The 18,080-nt window shown below is 46.9% G+C and overlaps 1 protein-coding gene across 4 annotated transcripts in view; it reads right to left on the minus strand.

Moving 5' to 3' along the window:
* The window catches only part of KLHL21 (kelch like family member 21), a 124,634-nt gene that overhangs the window by 48,367 nt on the left and 58,187 nt on the right, over positions 1–18,080 (minus strand). For all 4 annotated transcript variants that reach the window (XM_085604426.1, XM_085604409.1, XM_085604402.1 and 1 more), the window contains one exon: positions 6,994–7,399. In XM_085604426.1, the coding sequence (XP_085460552.1) occupies positions 6,994–7,399 (406 nt within the window). The remainder of the gene's footprint in view (positions 1–6,993; positions 7,400–18,080) is intronic.

Raw genomic sequence — 18,080 nt, forward strand, 5'->3', positions numbered from 1 at the left:
TGCATAACAGGTAACTATGCAATCTGGTCCAACATGATTATTGAGGGGTTCTGGTGATATCTTTCCCGCTGTAGTTTGTAAATGTCACCAGAAGAACAAGATGGCAACAACGAGGTAGCCATTATGTATTTTTTATATTACAAGCTGTTTTATTTATAGGGAAGCTAATAATGGGCATTGACTGTAATTAAAATGCTGAGCTTTTGTTTACCTTCCCAAATAAATTATTGATAAAACAATATGCAATGATGAGATCAGTCGATCCATGTGAATCTGCAGAGTTTACAGCATAACCATGGATTTACTGAATTTTCCACATATTTTCTAAAATATGAAGATTTCACAATTGTTGTTTTTGGCTCAAACGGATGGAAATAATCCCACAAGATAAAGTGCCACATATTTGTCTTTTTTGTTGCATAGTATAAAGATAAACACGGTCCTCCAAGCTACATAATCCTAGTAGCCTGGACAATGTAAAACCTCTGCACAGTGGTTTTGGGGTCTACCATTAGGACGACAAAATCTGTTTTTCATTCGTAACCATGAAATATTTTCCATGGTTACTTAATAAATGGGCTTTATACCCCTGCCTTTTGTGCAATAAAACCACCTAAATATGTAAAACACATTTTTACTCAAAAGACGTAATGACCTCTCAATAATCTTCATGCAGAGCAGAAATCGTGGTGGGGAGGAGTATCATCCATAATATGGTATTTTTCTGTCATCTAAGGTAGTGTTCAAACAGATGATGAATTATTTTTTGGTTTTTGGCTCTGCAATACTTCTTTAAAATGGCTAAGCATTGCTGTGAGAAATTAGGTAATATCTTAAATTACAACTATAAGGCCAGTTCCCATTTTGTTAGCTATGTGTTCGTTTTCTTATTAACATCCAAAATTACGCCTAAGCCGAAATTGTCACCGTTTTTTTCTCTTCAAAAAGATGCACAGATTTCAATGTGTGCATGCTGCAACAGAAATTCATCATGGGAAGTAGTGTTGGCAGCCATATTAGTGAAGGAGCTGAAGCCATTTAAAAATTAAATTCATTCTTGTTATGGTGAGCAGACCGAGTAAGACACTAATGAGGGAATAGATTGAGATAGCCATATGGAGACCTGTAAGTAGACCCATGCATGTGGGAAAGTGTATGCCTGCCCATGGCCCTGCTGCACCGCTCTAAAAGGGCTCCTGTAGCTCCAGTCAGTGCACGGCTGCACCCTCAGCCAGTGTGGAGCTCATGTTCCTCCACCTGAACTGGTGCTCTCTAGCATAAAGATAGAAGGTACAGCTAGCATTATAGGGGAGTATGCAGAGCTTTTGTCCACTAAGGGGACCATGATTTAAGAGCACTTTGATTGGAGTCCCTCCCTTTGTTTGCGGTGACACCAAGCCATACATTAAACGATTAGTGCACATGCACTAATAGAGGCACTGCAATAAAATCCCTCCTATTGTACCCCTGAAGTTGAGCTGCCCTCATAAGCTTTATACTTTACTCTTCCATTAACTCACTTTGGGTTTGCTTGCTTTAACCAAGCCAGGGAAGTGACTACATAAAACGCAAACTATATCAGTATCTGAAGGGTTTACGTTTGATGTTCCATGTGAAACACAATTTCCAAATGGACTAGACCACCTTTTACAATTCTAAAACGTATCTGCAAAGTGAATCTGTCAATTGTGCAACACCTTCACTCCAACCCAGTGCTTAATTTGCTAAAAATAAAAGTGTGATGGTGACCAAAATGTTTCTTTTGAGATTGGTATTGGTACGATCTACAACCAGCACTGCCCGACACAGTGAAGGGCGGACATCTGATGATGGGAGCAAAAGGAATGGATGAAATGTGCTGTAAAGTTTGCTTCAGTCAATGTAGTCACCATTTCCTGCTTCCACATTCTCAAACAGCTCAACTAAATGTTCAAATGTCTCCCAGCCAACACATGCAGAATGGTGACCCAAACCCTCATCACCAGCAAGCTGGACTACGGCAATGCACAGTCAGAATAATGGTCTACCTGCAAGAATACCACAAATCCCAGTGGCCAGACTCACACTCAAGTTTTCCCTCGCATGCCTCTCAAAGACCTCCAATGGCTCCTCATTCCCTAACCCACTCTTTAAACTGCTCACACACAGATAAAAATGCCTGCACAACTTTTATCCCACCTACTCCAATAGCTGCATCAACTATAACAAACCCAACAGACACCTCTGCTCAGCCAGACTCTTGCTCGCACACATACCCCACATACAAAGAACCAGAGTCTGCTATTGTGCTTTCCCCTACCTGTGCCCAAAGGCTAGAACAACCTGCCCCTACAAATTAGAGCTGGCTCCTCAGTACTTGAGATCTGCAAGAATCTGAAAACATGACTCTTCACATGGAAAAGGCCCGGTCACAGCAGACATCACCACTGCTTTCTCAGCACCAGGATACTCTCTGGGGTAAACGGTGCACTTCACAAATACCCTGAACACATCATAATATAAAGTTTGCTTAAGCAGTATTGTTGTGGTGTTGTTCTTATGTCTCTCACTCTGGTGACTCCCATTTCACACTCAGTTTGTATTCTTTTCTATCTCAGTCACACTCTCTTCTCATTACTTTCTCCTCTTTCTGTCCATATTCTCCCACATGCTTAATTCTCTTTCACTACTATCTACCTTGTCTCTATCTCTTTCTCTCTTCAAACACTTGTCATTACCTTCCCTCTCACCGTCATCCTCCCTCCTACCTGCTCCTCCTCACCCCTATCAGAAACAGGCCATGTAGAAGATTAACCCGGGTGAGAGACGTGTGATACTCTCACAGAATATTAGCGGATTCTGGTTTCTCAGTCCCCACAGAACCTCAGGTTTTAGATTATAGGAATTAATGTTAAAAGACCTCAGCTCTGCCTGTGAACTGGCCCACCTCGTTCTAAGTCTGCACAGGGGCTCAGCACTGCCTGCAATGGAGCTCAGCTCCATACTTGGAAGAGCTCAGCTCTGTTTGCCCAGAGCCGCAGCAATATGTATGCGGGAACTCCACTCCAGTTCAATGAAAGAAATTGTGTATGGGTACACGGTCTCTGCTCTAAATGTGCATGGGTTAAGCACTATGTATGCAGGGACTTTGCTGCAACTATGCTGGAGCTCAGCTGTAGAGGAGTGAGTTCAACTCTACAAAATCATGAGGTCGTTTTTTGGCCAAGCGCCATGTTTCTGTAGGCACACGGACCTACTTGTCTCTGTGCAAGAACTCGTTTATGTCTTTTAAGTGTTCAGCCTATCTCCAGAGGACCAACCAACGTCCTCCCCTTAATAAAATAAACAACAAAATGAGCTTCTTGATACCAAACACACTTCCTCTTTTTGAATGGTATTTTTGCTGCAAATGTTTGGACACAAGGTGCTTTGTTGCACAGTAGCACTGCTGATCTCCATTTACCTGGTCTTTTTATAACGTCTCTACTGTACAGCCTCTTCCTTTACAGAGTATACTTTAATGTGAACCTCTTCTTGATGTTCATTGCTTTTATGTCATTTTGGTATGTCCTTTGGTCTACACTTCTAGTGAGAAAATTTAGAAAGAGCAGGGAAGATCAGGCTGAGACAAGGAGAGAAAGTTAAATATGAAACGAGACAGAGGTGAAATGTATTGCGTGGGAAGGAGCAGGTTGAGAAAAATGAAAAGGGCTGATGACAGGGACGAAGAGAGAATGCAGAGACATGTGGAGAGTGACATAGAGCAGGAACAGTGCTGATGTCCAGTTGACTACCTATGGGCAATTGGGAAGTTAAAATGTACTGTAGCACATGGGAAGGAAAGACTGGGCCTGAGCAAAAATGATATGTTAAATGAAAATACATAAAATTTGAACTCTTGTTTCACAGCACCACGTTTGAACTTTAAAGAAGGCGGATTCTGTAAAGGGGGGAGTCAGGTGGACCATGGCTCTGAAGTAGGTGTGTTAACCCATGGCTCTACATTTACCAGTTTAGCTCCTCTGAAATGTGAACGTGTCTTGGATTTGGAGCAGGCACTGTCCTCTCTTTGGCTTAAAGTTTTCCAACCACTAACTACTGCTTGCAGAGATGGTATGGAGGATCAAGAGGTAGAACACATAAGAGCATAGTAGACTGGGGAACACCATGCTGATGTGGCAGAAAGCTTAGGGTGGAGAAATGGCAGGTGCTGTCTATCCACAATGTAATTCTGATCTGTCTCTTCAGTCTATTATATGGCTGTCCATCAAACACAAAAGGGGAGAGGCACACAAGGACCTTCTGGGAGGTGAACCATGAAAGGTCAGAACCCAGCAGTCCTCGGCTGTGCTTAGGAAAACAACTGCATCGCATGTGTGTCCCTACTGTGTTGCGCATGCCCAGCCCTACCAAACTGAGCGAAAATTTAATTTTGACGCAGACGAGCACAGTGAATTGCTGCACTGCACCACTGCATGCATACTGCCTGTTAGAGTAACTGCGTGACATGACTTCATTGTGAAGCCACCACATTGATGCAATCAGCAGCAGCTTCTTATCAGGGACTTCGGGACACTGGGCACAGCCCCCTGCCTCCTGTGAGGCCATGTGCATTTTTTTATTTAGCACTGTTCATGAAAACACAAGTTTTGTGTTTTCATGAACACTGCCGGTCAGCCTTCTCTGCCTCCACCCCAAGCTCCTGACGACAGAAGGAGGAGGCTTGAGAGGGCTGGGGCATGATCCAGCTACCGAGTGTTGTTTCAAAATAAAACACTCTGTAGATGAATGTCTGGATTGTGCATGTGAGGGGCATAGTTCAACTACGGTCCCCTCACATAGGCACAATCCATTTTTATTAAGGAGGCATACTGTGTATGCCTCAGGCAGCACAGTATACCTGCTAAAATGGGGCTGTCAGGTTGCACATCAGTGCATCGCTGAAGCCAATGATAAGCCACCGAGAGTAGCAGGGGCAGGATACTCAGCACTGCCCCTGTTTCTTTAGGCCTGAGCTTCCAGCTCTATCAAAAAGCTGAGACAGGTATTGAGGTGAGTCTTCCCATTTTCAATCCTCCCCTTGCTGCTCTATCTGGCACCTCGTTGGGAATCATGGATTACTGGTTTCAATGCCCAGCACCAGATTCCTGTTTTGTTTCTGTCATAGAGCTTCCAAATTGCCAGCCAATAAAGCAAGGTAAGTAAAACAAAAATGTTATTTATCTATCCTTTCAGCCAAATGGGTGTTGTGTGCCTGGTTGAGGCCCAGAAAATTATCAGTGGCTAGAATATAAGCATTCTGTCACTTTTCTAAATTTTTCATTGTCATGCCTTGAGACGGGTATTCCTGTGCTCACTGTACCACAGAAATGAACCTACACCCGACTAATGAGGTAAAAATATCCATGGGTCCATCTGATGGGAGAATCCAGGTGTCGAACGGATGCCTGGCTTTGGATTATGTGTGACTACAAGCCAACGCCCCCCAACAGGGACCCCTAGTGTAAGGCTACCCTACACTATATATTCACTTTGGCTTTCAGGAATTCTGAGGGCCCCACTTAAAACCGTAAGTTGCATCGGTACTTTTTACTACCACAGGTCAGGGTGCGCCTTAGCGTGCGCATACCGCTGTGGTATACGGTCCTGACGAATGCCTCGGTAAGGGCGATTGGAGGCAGAAACATGTTGACCACACCCCTTTTCTCACATAGGATGTAGCTGGTCAATTTATCCAGCCCAAAACATCAACCACACCGTTTTTAACTGTGCCTGATTTTCCACTAATAAACTTTTTCTGGATGTAATCAAGGCATTTGTTGACTTCACTCTTCTGTTGTTTAAGTGATGATGTAAAAAATATCCAAAACAGTCATGGGCTGCTTGTGCTCCGGTCCAGAGGACGGGCTTGGTTATTCATCCTGGTGCTGGACCAAGACTGACTTGTTCACACCTGGGTCTAATCAGAAGTGGTATGATGGGCAACAAAACAATGGCTTGGTATGTAGCCGAGAGCAATTACCAGTGGCAGAGATTAATTCAAGCAGTCCATCCAACACTTTTTTTGTATTGTTCACAACAAATATATGGAAAAAGAATGACAAGCCAGGTTTTTGTGATTACAATTCCATTAAACAGTGGCAATGCTGGGGCCTGAAAAGAGAAGAGCTTGTGGCAAACAGCCAAGTCTGTTCTCCCATTGAGATGGCCCTACCCAGACTACTTCCAGGGTTTTCTACAGTGCCAGTCTGTTTTATTATTTAATTTGTTATACATCAATATATATTGTGGGTAGAGACTGTCCTCTTCCTAAGTCCCAGTCGCTTGTTGCTTTAGCACGGGCAGCTCCCATCGATTCCATTACATTGAAGACATTTCCCAGTGTTATGGCACTACAGTATGGACAACTCCTTGTTACGTCCCAGCCCAGCAGTTAGCACAGCTACCACTGGCATGTCACTGTAGCAAGTATAACTTTCAAGGTCATGACAGTGCAGCAAGAGCAGCTTCCAGTTTGCAGTCACGACAGTGAATGAAGCATCCAGTGTTGCGTCACAGCAGTATGGGCAGGCCAGTGGTCGCTGTAGAGTATGCAGCTACTACAAGGAGGGCAACCCACAGTACTTTTTGTAACTGCACCAGAATGAGCACTCTGATTTATATCATTGCAATTAGAGCAACCCCCAGTGTAATACCACTACTGCAATCACAGCTGCCAGTGTGAAGCATGATGTCCCTAGCATAAGCAGTCCCTTCTTGCAACTCTTGACCAAAGACATCATAGGAGCGAACAGACATATCTCAGGGCAAACTAAAAAGAAAATCTAAATAATATCACATCAAAAGAGAAGTGTCAGAATAAATGTCAAAGCCTAAAAACACCCAACAAAAGGGGGAGATTGTTTTTTTTTTTAAACCTGCTAAACGTAGCTAAAAAAATAATAATAATCATCACCACCAATCTCTAGTATTCTAGAAAAAAAAAGTTGAAATCAGCACTAGGCAGTTACTTACCTTACAAAATAGATGAGTCCGTTGAGGGTCACTGTTTTGGGTGCGAAGGACCATGGGGGCAGCTGGCCGGAGTTCACCAGGGACCACAGGTTTATTTCGGGATCATAGCACTGTATCACCATGGCCTCTTTGCCTTCGAGGGATCCAATGGCATACAGCTTGCCACGGCATGAGGTGGTGGAGCAGTTGTCCATAGGATGAAGCATAGGCTTCAAGGCCTCCCATGCATCAAGGGTGGGATCATAGCGCTCTGTGCTGTCCGAGGCAATCACGTACAACAGTCCCTTGAGCACTGTCGAGCTGTGGTACTCTCTGGGCTTCAGCATTGGCGACGCCTCGGTCCACTCGTTCACACTAGAGTTATATCTCCATACATACTCGTAGAGCCTGGAACCATCAGACCCGCCTACAGAGATAAGAAAGCAAAATCAGCATCTTTCATGGCAAAACGTACAAAGGGATACAGAACAAGTTTCCCCGTGTTCGAACCTACGCATCAATATATTACATATTTACACGTATATATCACACGTGTACAAACAAATCTGTATGTGTCATGATGTTTAGAAAGTTAGCAAAGAAAATATTTCTTTATTTTAGTTAGTGTTCCATTTATCTATCAATTCATTCAACACAGCTAGGGTATCCAGTCATCAAGTATGCATCAATCCATCGTGTAAGGCAAAGAATATTTTAAAAAGACAATATCCCTGTCATTCCTTATAAATAGACATGATGGCCTGGAGGGGTCTCCATACAGCAGTATGGCCAGGGCCCCTGGAATTATGAGGCAGGGCTAAATTATGTGGCAAGAACAGCCACAAATTGGCGGTGTAACGTGGCACATTTTGTGGCAGAGTTACTTCATTTAGTTGACATTTTGAAACAAACATTAATGTTGTCTGTGAAAAGGCTTCATTTCATTAGTGCAGTTTAAGACCTGACGATAGCAATCAGCACATACATTTTGACCTGAGAACCTTTGAATTGGCCAGCCACTACGGGCACCACGTGTGTAACTTTGTTCTAAGTAGTTTTAGATCCCTTTGAGCAAAAAAAAAAAAGTTTTTTAATCTGCAAAGTTTACAGCAGATGTAGGATTTGGTGGAAAGTGTGGGGATCCATAATTATGCGGAAAACATCGCAGCTGCAGTATCACATAATTCCAATGGCACTGTGCAAAGGAAACATGTGGTTGTGACGATTAGGCTACAGTTGAGAAGATGCGGGTTGGGAGTCCAGCAAAAAGGTATAAGATCCCAGTGGATACAAGCAGGCTTCTTTGTGTAACTATCAGAACTCTCACTTTGGTCTAAGCCAGCTATCCTGAGCAAAGGATTAACCTTGGCGGTTCCCCGCAACATGTGAAATAGCTATTAAAACACTTACCAGAAAAGGTAAGGATTTTTTGCTTGACTGTCCATGTTTGTTTCTAAGATCATACTCACAAAAATATAGTTCAACAGCAATCACCTTTTCCTATTTTCTCCATACCTTGCTGTGTAGCCAATATATTGTCCTTGTATTCGGTGCAGTTGTTCACCGTGTAGATATAAGCCTTTTGGAAATCATTTACTATTCCGTGTCACTTCTTCCACTAGGAGACTGTACCATGCAATCCATCCCCTTCGTAAAACAAATATAGCCTTTAAAATTCAGTTTCTCTTTCCCTACCATTCCCTATTAGGCAGCCTCCTATTATAAAAGCAATGACCCGGCCAAGATTTCACAAAGGTGAGGCTTTTCACGTTACGTGGACAGTGGTTTTATTTTTCTGGGGAAAACCGTCTATATAAAGCTGCATGAATAAATAATCTGTGGATTTTTTCGCCTGAAAGGAACAAACTGGGGATTGGGCTGGGTTACCATTTGAAAAATTGCTTTCTGCAGAGTGATGTTAAATGTTAATGTCTTAATTGGTAAGGGCAATGAAATGTGGGGGGCACTCTCATCTAATGAGTAGAATGCCACAGAAAAGTGGCAAAACCATCCTTATAAATTAACAAGTTACTTAGCTTCAGTAACACCTCATCTGGTAGAGACTCAATCTAGGCGCAGATTCCTCCCCTTAAAATTGTACGGATCCGAGGAGGAGCCAAGATGGCGACCGGAGCAGACGCTTGAGCGCCCGGCTCCGTCGGTCCGTGGCCTCGGACTACTATCCTGATGCCCATCCTCGCCGATTTTCGAGGTGCACCGTGTGCGAAGACGCGCTGACCGCGCTGCTGCTTTCCCGGAGTCTCAACCCGCCCGGATGCCCGAGTTCTGGGTGCTTTTGTCCTCGGCACTGAAACCCTGCGCCCTTACGGCCTTTGCCGGCCTCCTGGAAGCTCCGCAGTTACCGGACCAGCTAGCGCTAACCTGAGCCCCGCGGTCCCGATCTCGCCTCGCACCATGGATCGTTGCCGGATGAGCCCGGGGAGAGACGGCCGGACACCTTCTGCACCCTGTGCCTGACGGGCTGGAGCTGTGGGGTGGGCCCCGGTGCGGTGAGTCTCCTGCCCCGCTCTGAGGACCGAGCTGTGGGGGGCTGCTGCCCCCTTTGCCTATTGCCTAGCCGGCGGCGAGGGGGACCGGCGAGAAGATAAGCGACTGTCGGCCTTTCCTGTTGCGGCGTAGACCTGAGGGGAATTGACCCCTTGCCACGACCCCCTCCCCCTGGCCATTGCACGGTATAGCGGCAAAACATGGCGTTGAGTGCCTGCTCGCGGCTGGGGGGTGATACTCCGGTCTCGCCCGCTGCCCACTTCGCCCTCCCTCTTCCAGACACCAGCTCCACAGTGCCGTCCCGGATTGCTGCCGATGTTGGGGCCCAGCTTCCGCTGACATGCGGCTCCGTTCTGGCTGTCCTGCGGGACTTTCAACTACAGATGTGCGCTGGCCTGCAGGCGCTGAGTGAGAGGTTTGACCCCATACTGTCGGCTGCGGGCCGTGAGCGCGCTGTTTGTCATCCACAGGGCGTGGGTCATCCGGTGCTCTTGTCCTCTTGCGGGGACGCAGCGGCGGTGTATGATTGTGCTACATTGGTGCCTTCATCTAGCGCTCCCGGCGCCCATGGTCCACCGCTCTCCACCTCAACTGCGGATACTTTGTCCCCCTGGTCATGGCTGCCTGCTTCATTGTTCCCTGCCTCACCGCGTCCGCGAGGCTATCCTGCTGAGCGATACCTAACGGCTTCGAGGGACCGTCCGCGGTGGCCCACTGCTGCCTTTTTGTGGAACTCCTGTACCTTACTTGCCAGGTTTGGATTTTATGTGGTGCAACGAGGGACCTCAATCGATGGTCGGCGGCCATTTCGTGATCCTACTTCACCATCCTCTCACAAGCGGCCATCTTGTCTTTGTCTGCTCGGGACACGGGGCCTTCACGCAGGAGCTGGTTTAATCCCAAGCCCGCGATCGGGCCAGGGCTAGACTGACTTCTATCGCTATGGTTTATGGACGGGCTGGACTGGGACTGTATGTATGTTTTGCGCGCACTCGTCGCGACTTGTATCCCTTGCTTAAACTGTGGTGCCATGGTATCTTTGCATGCCGTTTTTTGGCGTAGAGGGCTCTCAGTGTGTGGGGGCCATAACTGGCTGATGGTTCGGGGCGCTCTGGTGTCCAGTGGGCTCCTCCCCACCTTCTTTTCTGTTTTTTTCCCTTCTTTACTCTGTTCCTACTTTCTCTCTTCTCTATATTTCGGGTTCATTGGGCGACAGGCACTATGCTGGGGGGGGGGTAGGCCGTAGCCTCCGCATTGGTGTAGGGTGGGGGGGTAATACTCTGTTCTCAATTAGTTCTATGGGCCTTTCTTCTTTTATGTCTCTGTGCTCTACTTTCTTCGATTCGGGGTCCGGGTGTGGGGTGGATCGAGTGGGGGCGGCTCTGGAGGGGCGCGTACTTGCTCATGTGACTATCCTGATATATCTCTGCACCGCCTCACTGATTGAGACTTTACTCCCATTGTTGTTCTTACTGATGTTGCTGCTCGCCCGTGTGGTGAAGCTATCTTGCGGACTCGAATCTACTTTGCTCTTATCCTTCATTGACCTTTTTTTCTGATAAAATTATCAAAAAACTTAAAATTAACCTTCACCTCTCCTTCCCCGGGTTTCAAAGATATCTCCAGTATGTGACTCATAACCTGTTAATCCTGACCGCTGATGCACGGGGGCTGTAATGTGGGTATTAGTGCTTTACTGTATCGTGGCCGGCCTGACGGTTGTAGGCCCGTATTTGTTCTTTTAAGATGCACGAATAAAGGTTTTTAAAAAAAAAAAAAAAAAAAAAAAAAAATTGTACGGATCCAGTGTGAAGCCTGGGGTATATTCTGAGCAGTACCTCTACGCGCCAGAAGGTGGCGCGAATCCGCTCCCCATTGGCATCTTAGGCATCGTCCACACTGAAAGTGATGTGCGCTGTGCCTATATAGGCACCAGCACAGCGCACTGATATTAGTTTAGTTACATTACTATTTTTGCCCCAGCAGCACAGAGCTACATCAGAAGACCGGTTGACCAATGTGCAGAAACTAAAGGCCTACAGGGACATTTTAGGTAGAGGAACAAATTCGCAGAACGGGAAGGATAGGAGGGTCAGTAAGGAATCTGCTGCTAGATAACGTCTCCACCAGATAAGGAGTTATCAAAGGTAAGTAACTGGTTCATCTAATAGAGACTTCTAGCCCCAGATTCCTCATCTTAGAATAGGTACCAAAGCAATACCTCCATGGAGGTGGGTCTGCCTCTAGCTGGTATATGAGTGGGACAGTCAGAGCCCATAACTCATTGACCCTCCTGATCAATGTGATGGCCACCAAGAAAACAGTCTTGAGTGTCAGACGTCAGAGAGGTCCGCTATTCATCGGTTTGAAAGGGGAACACATGCAGTAGGTCTGCACCAAATTAAGGTCTCTTTGGGGAACAACAAAAAGGTTTGGAGGGAACATGTGTTGAACACCTTTCAGGAAACGTGTCACAACAGGTAACTTGAACAGGAAGGGTTGATCTGGAATCCGCAAGAAAGCCAATATAGCAGAAAGATACCTCTTAACTATGCACAGGACACGGTCTTGCCACGATAAAGATAGAACAAACACCATCATTTCGGGACAAGGGTGCATCAGATAATGGATCAATATAATTTGAGGCACCAAGCCACAAACTGTTCCCAACGGCAGGCGTATACAGTCTTTGTCAATGGACGCTTGGCCATAAAGATGACATCACATACTTCAGAAGGGAGATTGAAGACTCAACTGCCACTGCTCAATCTCCACACATAAAGGCAGAGCATGCGCAGGTTCGGGTGTAGGACCCTGCCCTGTTGCTGCCACAGGAGATTGTCTCACAGGGGCAGCCTGATCAGAGGACTGATGCTCATTCCCAGGAGCTTGGAATACCATACTTTCCATGCCCAAACTGGAGCCACTAAGATGACTTGGGAAAAGTCTATACTGATCTTTTTCAGAGCTCGGGGCACAAGTGGTATTGGCGGAAAGACGTACAGACATCGAGTCCCACTTGGGACGAAATGTGCTCCCAAGCACGCAGGATCTTGGGAACGCCAATGTACATTCTCGGCAGTGGTGAATGGATCTAAGCAAGGTTATCCCCAGTTGCGGAAGAGGCCTTGCACCACCTCCTGATGGAGACACCATTCATGATCCCCAAAGCATTCACGGCTGAGTTTGTCGCCCTGACATTCAGAGATCCCGACAGGCATTGTAAAAGCAGAAAGATGTTGTGACGTTCTAGCCATGTCACGAGGCACAGGGCCTCAAGGCACAATGTTCAAGACCCCACACCACCCTGTTTGTTGCAGTACCATATGGCGGTAGTGTTGTCGGATTACACGAACCAGCCTCCCCTTGATGGATAAGAGGTTGACACATCGGAATCATAGCCTGAAAATCCTGGACTCATCCGCTCCAGAGGATTGGCGCTGAATTGTAATGTGTCCAGAATGGCACAGATTAAAGGGAGTGTCTGAGAGGGAGTCAGGTGTGCCTAACGCACGTTTATAGTGAACCCCAGTGATGCAGGAGGTTCGCGGTCATTGGAGCATCTACTTGTCCGTAAATATGGCTTGCCAGTGGGCGGATGGTGCCTGATTTGGCCGCCAACTGGTTGCCGTGAACTTGTGAGGGCACATGAAAGGGGTTTGGAGGCTGCTGGTGGGGTGGAAAACTGGGCAGATCTCTGGCCCTGGGTCCCACGAGGCTTGTGGGATCCACGTCCCTGATCACGAAAAGGACTGCAGAATCTGTTTGCTGTGGTGGCTGGCCTGGTTGAAAATGAACGCTGTTGGCAGCCCCTATCAGAACCACAGAAGGAGTGAAAGGAACAGTGTGGCTGGCGTGGGGTCATTGTGAGTACTCACGTACCGGTGATGGCCCTACTGTCCTTAAAGCACTTGAGCGGTGTGTCTGCCTTGTCGCTAAACAGACAAGTGCTGTGGAAGGATATGTATCTGGCGAGGTGTCCAGACCACTGGCATCTGCCAGTTACTTATACGTTATCCTCAGCCACGGGTTCTTCATGGAGGTTAGGATAACCATAAGGATCCTCAGATTCACCCCAAGCATATTCCTCATAGGGCCTTTCAGAACAAGCATTGGCATAGCCAATAGGTCTCCCTTTTGGGACCTTATAAGTGTTTAGCCATGCAACAGTTGCATAACTAAATACTTAAAGGGTCCCAAAAGCGAGACCTATTGGCTATGCCAATGCTTGTTTCTGTTTATTACTGCTCTGTAGTAATGGTGGCGCACGGGTGCCACCCTTACTACATAGAAGTAATAAACAGGGAAAAAAAACCTGGCTCACGGAGAACATCAAAGCGGTCGTGAAAGTGAAAGTGATCGCAATCAAACATCAAAGCAGCCGTGCGGCCGCGAAAGTGAGGCTCGCGCGCCCGGGCACATGCACTGTAGCTCTAGGCTACAGTGGTAGCACTTTTTCGAGCCCTCACAAAATGTCTCGCCAGACCAGAGCATGCGCTGGGTCAGGCGAGACCTAAAAAGGAGGCACTGTCTTCAATCCCAAAGGCCTTGATCCGGTCGGCGCTGCTGTCAACGTCGGAGGAAGCCAATCCGGCTCTGAATCGGAGTCAGGTAGAACTATGGTGTTGGTGACGGAAACAGTGCCATTGAACTGAACTCGGGTGAAGGTCATGGATTTGTGACTGAAGTTGGTCCAGATCCAGGAACAGATCCAAAGGCCCAAACTGGAGCCGGGATGAAAACCCGCTGGTGGAAAACCTGTCAGGACACATCCTAAACCCATGGGGCTTGAAGGTCCTCCAGAGGGGTCAGTTCAACCAAGGTGAGTTGCAAAGCCTTGTAAAATTCCTTCAATTGGGCAGGGGTCACGCCAGCAAATTCAGGGAGATGCAGAGAGGGCCCAGAATCTGGCTCAGCGAGGGAAGTGTAGGAGCGGGACCTAGACTTGTGGCATTGTACCCGTGCCACTTCCCTTGATTTGGAGCAGTGTGGTGAAGTCGAAGAATACTTTGATTTCTTGTTCTTCCCTTTGTGCGACTCACCCGATGAAAATTTGCATTTCCATAATGATCGTCTGGAACGACTCGGTGAGCCTACCCGGGACCTTCCACGAGACCAGAATTTTGAGTGGCATGGAGCTGTTCGTGTAGAGCAACCAGAAACTTCAAAAATCAGTTCCTGGACCATTTTGGGATTCATTGTGTAGCAGTCAGGGCAGGACTTCGAGTTGTGGACGGCTCCTGGCACCATAAACAAACCAAGTGGGAATCTGTAACGAACATTTGTCTGTGGCAGTCTCCACAGGGTTTATAACCCACAGGTTTCTTAGGGGACTGCGAGGAAGACGCAGGGCCGGCAGACCGGAAGTGGAGCGGAACGGGTTGGGACACCCTGCGGGGTCCGGAAGAACCCAGCAGTCTAGTGGCAGTGGGAAGGATCCGAGGAACACACCTGACGTCACGAGCGGAAGGCGAAGAAGAAGGCGTGGACCCAGACGGCGTTGTCAGCGGTGGCAAGAGCTGCAGGAGGACGGAGCGGAAGACGGAGACGGCGGAGAAGAGTGGAGAGCGAGTAGAGGTGGAGGAAGGACGTGGAGGAGAGAGGAACGGAGGTATTGAGACATCTGGAAAATCGTACCCTGTTGAAACGCCCGGCGGCCCAGAGAAGGGAAAGGACGCCCCGGATCCCGATGCCGCAACCCAGATCCTGGGTCGTGGCACAAGGCGAGTACCACTGACGAGTTTGTTCTGGTGGGGGTGGTGGGGTGGCACGGGGAACCAGGGCACGGGTGACGTTTGAAGAACCTGCACGGAGAACCCCCCCGCCCCTCCCCCCCCTTTTTTTTGTAATCCCTTTTTGTTATCCTGCACAAACGGCCGGTGGTGGTGGCGGCACTTCAGTAAAACTCATAGGGGCCCTGAGACTAACCCAGACCTATTGTTTTTACCTTTTTCTGAGTGCCTGGGTGACGAGAAGACGGGACGCCCCTGACTGTGCTGGACCAGGAGTCTGAGAAGCCAAAAGAGGGCAGTTGGAAGGAGAAAACAAAAGACCCAGCCGTGCTCCCCTTTGTTTTGTGTTCTGACTTTTTGTTCGCCTTTGAACCCTCTGTTTCTTTTGCCTGAGAATCTGAGTCTTATGGGACTAACCACCCGAAAAACGCAAAAGCGGTCATTCCATAGAAAAATAAAGACCCTTAAAAGCCTCTATTGCGTGTGTCCACTGTTCCCGTCTGCCCAAAGGGCCATTGAGCCGCTCACAGGGACAATCCTAAAGGTACAGTGGGAAAGTAAAGCTCAAACAAGAGTCAACAAAAAGTCGAAAAGGCAGTCAAATAATGACTGTGGTCGCTCCTCCAGAGCCATGCGGATGGTGTGGAAAGAAAGGAACAGATAACAGACCTCAGAATCCCCACAACCCTCACTGAATACCATCCTCAGTCACGAAATCACAGTCTTAGTTCTCTGTGGTTATGGTTAAACTCCATTGCAACCAGTCTCAGCCATTCAGTGCATGACCAGTTAATCGAGTAAGAGGCAGCAAAGAAGGGACAATACAGCCTGAGCACCAACCCCCTCCAGACTGCTAGAGGATGCTAGTGGGTCAATAAAATACTACAGGATATCTTAAATGGTGCCCAAATTAACGCAGAGGATTCTGGAAAGGTGGGGTGCTTGTCGAGGTAAACTTGTTGTTAATGGCTCATAAACATAATGTGTTAACACAAAGCACAACATTAAAGTGAATAACTTTTAAATTAAAAGAGGGGGAACAGACAGTTTGTGGTTGTAGACTAACAGGAGACAAGACGAGGGCCAAATGCAAGAATGTAGGACTGCGTAATCAACCAAAAGGTGTCAAGAGAGTGGGTAAGTATCATTAGTTGCAGGATGCCATCTAAGTGTCCTTTAAAGTAGTCTGTAATGGGTGAGTATTAGAAGTAGTAAAGGGGCTCCAGATAAAAGGCAAGCAGGGCGACAGATTTTACTGAAGTATATAAGGTGGCACTGAGGGAGATTTTGTGTAAAAAGAAGTAATGGGACAAGGGTATCATCAAGAGTAAAATAGCAAAGTGAGTATCAGAGAGAAACAGGAGACAGAGATGGTGTCATAAAAGTGACAAAGGAAAGCGTCAGTTGCATAGGAACAATGAAAGAAGGGTATCTTAAGGGGTAATATAGCTAAGGATGGTTGCTACTTGCCAGGAGAGGCAGAAATTAGAACCACTGTTAACATTAAAAATACAGCAGGGTTTCAGACTTGACAAGATTAACAGGAGTAAGTGCGAGCTGTAAAAGAAGTAGCAAGAGACAGGGTGGGTGTCAGACGAGGTAAGGGGGCACAAAGCATGAGTGGACATGGTCAGTACCAAAGGGAGTGGTGGTGTGAATGTCACGATGAATGTCACTTGACGAGTAACTTAGTAAAATGGATACTGAAAAGAGTGGCAGAGGACTAAAAGAATATGAAAAGAAGAAACAGAGACAATGTGGGTATGTACAGAAAGTTCAGGATACAGGTCATAATGAGTAAGAGGACACGGCTAGGAACATAAGAAGTAACCACAGAGAGTGTGAATTATTAAGAGCAGCATTGCACAATACGTACCAAAGGTGCAACACAGACAGACAATATCAAAAGAAGTTATGGAAAAGGACATCAAAAAATACAACTGAGGCCATGGATAGCGCCATATGAGTAACAGAAGTCTGGGCAGGTGCCAAAAGAAGAAACAGGTAAAGAGTAACTAAATGTGTAATAGGGAACAATGTGATTGCCAGGAACTAGGGGGTCAGGAGCAGAGTCAATGTATTAAAAAAAAGCAATGTATCATGGGCCCTATGGCTTGACAAGGGTTATGAGGGAAAATGTGAGTCTCAAAAGGAGTATCACTGGACTGCGGGAGTCAGAAACTCTTACAGTGTAAATAATTAACATCTAAAGAAGTACAAGTTCAAAGGAGTGACAAGGGTAGGTTTAGTATCACAAGGGGGTGGGGAATTAATCCAATTAAGTGTAATGTGACATGGTGTGCATTAAACGGAGTAACGGAGAAGAGGGTGAGTATCAAAGGTTAATAGGCACCGACTGTCAGAACAAGTAACAACAGAGAGACAAAGTCAAAATGATAACAAGTGTCATATCAAATGCCATGGGACGAACAGGGTAATTTTTTATTAAAACAAGTTATGGATGAAGTGTTCAAAAGAGCTTACTCGACAGGATGAAGCAAAACCAAAGGGGATGATGGACGGAGTGTTGAACAATGCAAGCACTCACCCCAGTCAACTGATCTGGGTTTAATCCATCATCATTCTTTAGCTCACTCTGCCACCCAAGTTCAGACATGGACATATGCAAATCAGTCTGACCCTGTGCCTCATGGGAACAGTCCAGCCCGAACTGCCAAGCCATGTCTTCCCTGGACCGGAAACAAGCATCCTGGGACCGGTTTCTGGCTAATCAGCCGTCATCAGCCAGGCTAGCTTGAATCCAGTGGCAAAGTGAGCAAGGGACCCACATCTGGGCATTCCCTGCCAACTTAGGGCGAACAAAACAAAACCAATGGGGATGACTGTTCCCATGAGGCAAGGGTCAGA

The sequence above is a fragment of the Triturus cristatus genome, chromosome 1_2, assembly GCF_964204655.1.
Source record: "Triturus cristatus chromosome 1_2, aTriCri1.1, whole genome shotgun sequence".
NCBI classification, from domain to species: Eukaryota; Metazoa; Chordata; class Amphibia; order Caudata; family Salamandridae; genus Triturus; species Triturus cristatus.